Source organism: Ornithodoros turicata, chromosome 1, assembly GCF_037126465.1.
Source record: "Ornithodoros turicata isolate Travis chromosome 1, ASM3712646v1, whole genome shotgun sequence".
In the NCBI taxonomy this organism is placed as follows: domain Eukaryota; kingdom Metazoa; phylum Arthropoda; class Arachnida; order Ixodida; family Argasidae; genus Ornithodoros; species Ornithodoros turicata.
The window spans coordinates 184,441,690-184,447,335 of NC_088201.1; the positions used below are offsets into that span (position 1 = coordinate 184,441,690).

Below are 5,646 nucleotides of genomic sequence, written 5' to 3' on the forward strand. Positions count from 1 at the left end.
AATAGGAAGAATCAGCTATAATTTGAAAATAAGGCCTGTAGGACTTTATCAAAGACCAAACCCCCGTAATGTGCCAACGGGAAACGGTCGCAGCCGACGCCGGTAAACAATCGCTCAGCGACGTCGGCTATCTGCCGAAAGAGCGAACGAACGGTTACAATCCGTGACCCTGATAATTCAGAAGCTGGCTTTGCAAGCAGCAAGATAAAAGGAGACGCTTTAGCTCCTTTTGCTTTTTCTGTCCGAGATAACATCGAGGACAAGGAACCAAACATCGCTGTTCGAATTTTGGGGAGAGATTACATCGCCCTTATCGACACGGGAGCTACAGTCTCCCTTATCGGCGATTGTGTTTACGAGCACTGCGCATCACGGAATGTGGAATTGCAATCCACAGATGTCACCCTACGTCTTGCTTCCAATGACGTGATTCCAGCACAAACAGCAGTTGTGCTCTGGCTTCGCTTTGATGGGAGACTACGAAAGCAGCGCTTCGTCCACCTTCCTGCCTGGCAGTGCCCGTTATCCTGGGCAGGGGCTTCATCATCCGGCAGAAATTTGTGCTGGACCTGCCCAATGGAGGATACGTCTACCACGGATCGTCAGGATTTTTTCCTTTCGCCGTGCCACAGGACAGCAGTTCAGCTAAGCAAGCTGCAGCAACGTCCGTCGAACCGTCCCCGCTCCCGACTGTCTTGGGGTCATTCCATGGTCCCGAGGAGGAGCGCCGTCAGCTTAAACAAGTACTGCGGCAGTTTGACGGTGTCTTCACGGAAAAACCCGGTAAGTCGTCTGTGTTACAGCATAGCATAGACACGGGTAACGCTAGGCCCTGGCGTTGTAATCCGAGACCATTGAGTGTGCATAAGCGTGCTTTGTTAGACGCTGCTCTTGATGAAATGCTCCAAACCGGTACAGTTCAAAGGTTCCAGAGCCCTTGGGCGTTTCCTGTCGTCTGGCTCCGAAACGTGATGGTACGGCTAGGCTATGCGTCGATTACCGTCGACTTAACGCAGTAACTGTAAGGGACTCTTACCCCTTTCCGTCCATCGAGTCTCTTATGTATTCCCTGGGCAACGCTACAGTGTTCTCAACGCTTGATTGTAGTAGAGGGTTTTTGCAAATCCAAGTTGCCCCGGAGGATGTCCCGAAAACAGCCTTTACCTGTCATAGGGGTTTGTTTGAGTTTGTACGGATGCCTTTCGGTCTGTCTAACTCTCCCGCCAGTTTCCAACGGCTAATGGATACCGTATTGGGAGATGCGAAGTATAACTTCGCGATGGCGTACATGGATGATGTCGTAGTGTTTTCCAGAAACTTTCAGGAACACTTGGAACACCTGTCAATCGTCCTTGCAAGGATGAAGCAGGCGGGGCTAACCATAAACCCCCGCAAGGTGCAGCTGGCATCGCCTAGAATCAGCCTCCTCGGCTTCATGGTGGACGGAGGAACCATCAGTCCTAGCGATGACAAGCTAAAGGCGATCATGGAGTATCCGGTTCCCGGTAACGTAAAAGCCTTGCAGCGTTTCTTGGGTATGGTTGGTTTCTACAGACAATTCATTCCTAATTGCGCTGAGTTAGCGCAGGCCGCTTAACCGGTTGTTGCGCAACGATACACCCTGGCAGTGGGGAGAGGAGCACGAACGATCATTTCGAGCTCTTTCTCACGCGATCGCTAATACGGCTATCTATATTTGCCTGACCGGAACAAACCGTTTGTAGTGCAAACAGATGCTAGCGATTATGGGGTTGGCGCAGTTCTCTTGCAGGAGCATGACGCTATTCTCTGTCCAGTGGCTTTTGCAAGTCGCACGCTGAATCCCGCAGAACGGAATTACTCCGTCACGGAAAAGGAATGCTTGGCGATCATCTTCGCTCTCAGGAAGTTTGATCTGTACCTGGACGGCACCACCTTCACCGTCCAGACTGACCACCAGGCACTTTCTTGGCTGCAGCGGCTCCGCAACCCACCTGGACGTCTTGCCAGGTGGGCCCTGATGCTACAAGGCTTCTCCTTCAACGTGGAGTACAGGCGGGGCTCGACGAACTTGGTAGCAGACGCGCTTTCCCGTGCGCCTCTACCGGAGGGGGGAGAGGAAGGCACCGAGGCGCCTTCCCAGCTCCTGGCAGCAGCACAAGTGGCACGAGACGTATCTTCGTCTTGGGGCACGGTCGTGAGCAGAGAGCAGCTCCTAGACGCTCAGAGAGCGGACGGCCTTTGTCAGCGGGTGTCTCAATGGTTAGCTGAGCAGGACTCGGCAGGCACCGGAACGACTGACGGACGGCACGACTCCTATCTGCTGGGCGAGGATGGCATCCTGTTCAGATACATACCCCAGGCGGATGACGATGACGGCTCATCCCCATTCAGAGTCGTGGTGCCACGGAAGTTGCGTAAGTCTTTCATACGTTACTTTCACGATTCGGCCTTGGCAGGTCACAGCAGTGGCAGGAAAACTTATGAAAAGTTATGTCGTGTTGCGACATGGCCAGGAATGAGGCAGGATGTAACAAAGTATGTTCGTACTTGTCCCGTATGCCAGAGAGCAAAACCTCGTGGTGGTTTACCCCCTGGGCGCTTACAGCCTATTCAGAGTAATAGGCCCTGGCAGATAGTTGCTTGTGATGTGATGGGACCGTTTCCACGTAGTCCTAGAGGTAACCAGTATTTGTTTGTGGTTACTGATCATTTCACGAAATGGGTTGAGCTGTTTCCTCTCAGGACACTGACTTCCTAGAGAGTGTGGGAAAGACTACTCGACACCTTTTGCCGGTTCGGGTTTCCTGCTCAGCTCATCACAGATAACGCTACCTACTTTACAAGTAAGGTGTTCTCAGATTCTTGCGCTGTCTTAGGCATTCGGCACAAGAAGACTTCCCCATATCACCCTCAGGCTAACATTACCGAACGTGTTAATCGGAACCTGAAAATGATGTTGGTAGCTTTTACTAGTCAGCACCACCGTGATTGGGATCTTCGCCTTGCTGAACTGGCGTTCGCTACACGGACAACAGTAAACAGATCTACAGGCTTCACCCCGGCGTTCCTGAACTTGGACGAGAGGCCCCTTTTCCAGTGGAGAATGCTCTGGCCTCCGGGATGGTGCTACCCGGCCTCCTTATTCAAGGTTTGCTGAGGACCTCCGGAGTCGACTGGACGATGCAGCCCGGACGGCTCGGGAGAACCTGGACGTCGCAAGGTTGGACCAGGCTCGCCAGTACAACCGTGGACGTCGGAACCTCACCTACAGCGTCGGTGACCTCGTCCTTCGACGGACTCACCCGCTAAGTGATGCGTGACGAGGCTTTGCAGCTTCACTCGCAGATAGGTGGGATGGCCCCTTCGACGTAAGTGCGTGCTCCTCCGGCCTCACTTACAGGCTTCGTCGCTGCAACACCGGCGAAGAGACTGGGCCAGTTCACATCTCGGACCTGAAAACTTATCACCTCCGGGACCCGGACGGAGACGAGACCGACCTCCCGCCTCCTCCCCTGCAGGACTCGGACCAGGGAGCTCCTCCCGGACCTGCAAGACGTCGCTACAACCTACGTCCCCGTAGACAGCGCACGTGACGCCACCTCATCGGCCGCTAGTTTCTAGTGCTCTCGATTTGGTTTGGTATTCTCGCTAATTATCTGTCTGTCTTCCGTTTTCACGACTGTTTACGATAATTAGTGTTGTGCGAGGGCTGGACAGACCCTCTCGGCTGGGAGTTCCCTCCTGACCGTTCCCTTCTTTTATCATTTTTAAAGATGGCTCCACGTCACAACCAGACCGGCCGGAGCAGTAGCCGAGGGTGCTCCCGCCAGAGGACACAGAGGCCCACCAACACCCCTCCAGGGACACCTCCTTCGGCCAGGCCACCGCAGCCTCGACGACGCTTGCCTCCGAGGAACATTGCTACATGGACCGTGGTTGCGGATGGGTACCCAGTGGCATGGGCCTCCCGGTCGCGCTGGGCCTCCCAGCACCAACCCTTGCGCGGCGATGACCTCAACGAAGTGCCTCGGCCCTTCAGGGGCCTTACGTTGGAGGAGAGGCATCCGGCGGACCCTCTCTCCCCCTTGTCCGAAGAGGAACGGCGGGCACTCTGCCCTATGTGTGCGGTGCCGGAGATCCACCGATCCGCTCATCGCCGAGGACGCCTACATCAGTCCCGACTCGATGCAGCACGCGCAGCACGCAGGGAGCGTGCGGCGGCGAACGACATCGCGGCGGCTGTCGCACTCCTCCAGCGCCAACGCCCAGACCTCCTGAACGTTCCGGCTGCCCCTCCACCCCGTCTTCCCGGGGACTGCGTCATCGATATGCCGGACGACGTGTGAGGACCGCTCGACTACCTGACCCTGGTCGCCGTTTGGTGCCGCGTTGGGACCTCCGGGGGCGAGGCCCCAAGGACTTTCCGGTGGCTACTGCCATTTGTAGACGTCAGGTCGACCTCTGGTCCTTCTTCACATGAACTTTTCGTCTCTTCATCTTATCTTAGTGAGCGGGTCGCCCAGTCTTGTGGGGAGGGGGAATTGTAGGACTTTATCTGTTTTCACGTTTCGCCGGGCTGAACTTTGTTATCGTTGTTGGTTGTTATCATTATTTGCTGGCATTATCTACTGTTGTGGCTGCGGAACTGTTGTAGGGGGGCGTGGTCGTTCGTATTTAAGCAAGCGTTTTCCCGTGCTGAAGGGTCTTCGGGTGGTTGCCGGTTGTTACAGCGGTTGCGGGTCGAACTGCTGTGTAAAGGTATGGAATAAATCCTTGCTTGTTGTTTGAACCTTTTCGTTTGCTGTGTCTTCCTTGGCGACGGAACGGACGGACTGACGCCCCGAGGTTGTGGAAACACCGGGGTTTCCACAGGCCATATGTCGAAAGCATAAACGTGCACAGTTCATAAGGCAGCCACTGTTGCCCGAAATACCGCATACACGCCTGTTTAGTCCGCACGTGCAAAATAAAAAGAAGCGCCTATAATTTGAAAATAATGCCATATGTCGAAAGCATAAACGTGCACAGTTCATCAGGCAGCCTCAGTTGCCCGAAATACCGCATACACGCGTGTTTATTCCGCACGTACAAACTAAGACGGAGCACCTATAATTTGAAAATAATGTCATATGCCGAAAGCATAAACCTGCACAGTTCCTCAGGCAGCCTCTGTTGCCCGAAATACCGCATACACGCGTGTTTAGTCCGCACGTACAAAATAAAAAGATTCACCTATAATTTGAAAATAATGTCATATGTCGAAAGCTTAAACATGCAGAGTTCATCAGGCAGCCACTGTTGCGCGAAACACCCGCATACACCCGTGTTTAGTCCGCACGTACAAAATAAGAAGAATCACCTATAATTTGAAAATATGGCCATATGTCGAAAACATAAACGTGCACAGTTCATCAGGCAGCCTCTGTTGTCCGAAATACCGCATACACACGTGTTTAGTCCGCATGTACAAAGTAAAAAGAATCACCTATAATTTGGAAATAATGCCATAAGTCGAAAGCATAAACATGCACAGTTCATCAGGCAGCCTCAGTTACCCTACATACCGCATACACGCGTGTTTAGTCCGCACGAACAAAATAAGAAGAATCACCTATAATTTGCAAATAATGCCATATGTCGAAAGCATAAACGTGCACAGTTTAT

At 53.2% G+C, this 5,646-nt stretch overlaps 1 protein-coding gene across 2 annotated transcripts; it reads left to right on the top strand.

Annotated features, from left to right (window-relative positions):
• Positions 1-2,060: 2,060 nt before the first annotated feature.
• On the top strand, positions 2,061-4,499 carry LOC135373871 (uncharacterized). 2 transcript variants are annotated; one of them, XM_064606922.1, is made up of 2 exons: positions 2,061-2,396; positions 3,756-4,499. In XM_064606922.1, the coding sequence occupies exons 1-2, from the start codon at positions 2,313-2,315 to the stop codon at positions 4,326-4,328; spliced, it is 657 nt and encodes a 218-aa protein (XP_064462992.1). In that variant the 5' UTR covers positions 2,061-2,312; the 3' UTR covers positions 4,329-4,499. The 2 variants fall into 2 exon arrangements, 1 of the variants encoding a protein (XP_064462992.1); XR_010416645.1 differs by lacking the exon at positions 2,061-2,396 and adding an exon at positions 3,351-3,621.
• The last annotated feature ends 1,147 nt before the right edge of the window (positions 4,500-5,646 follow it).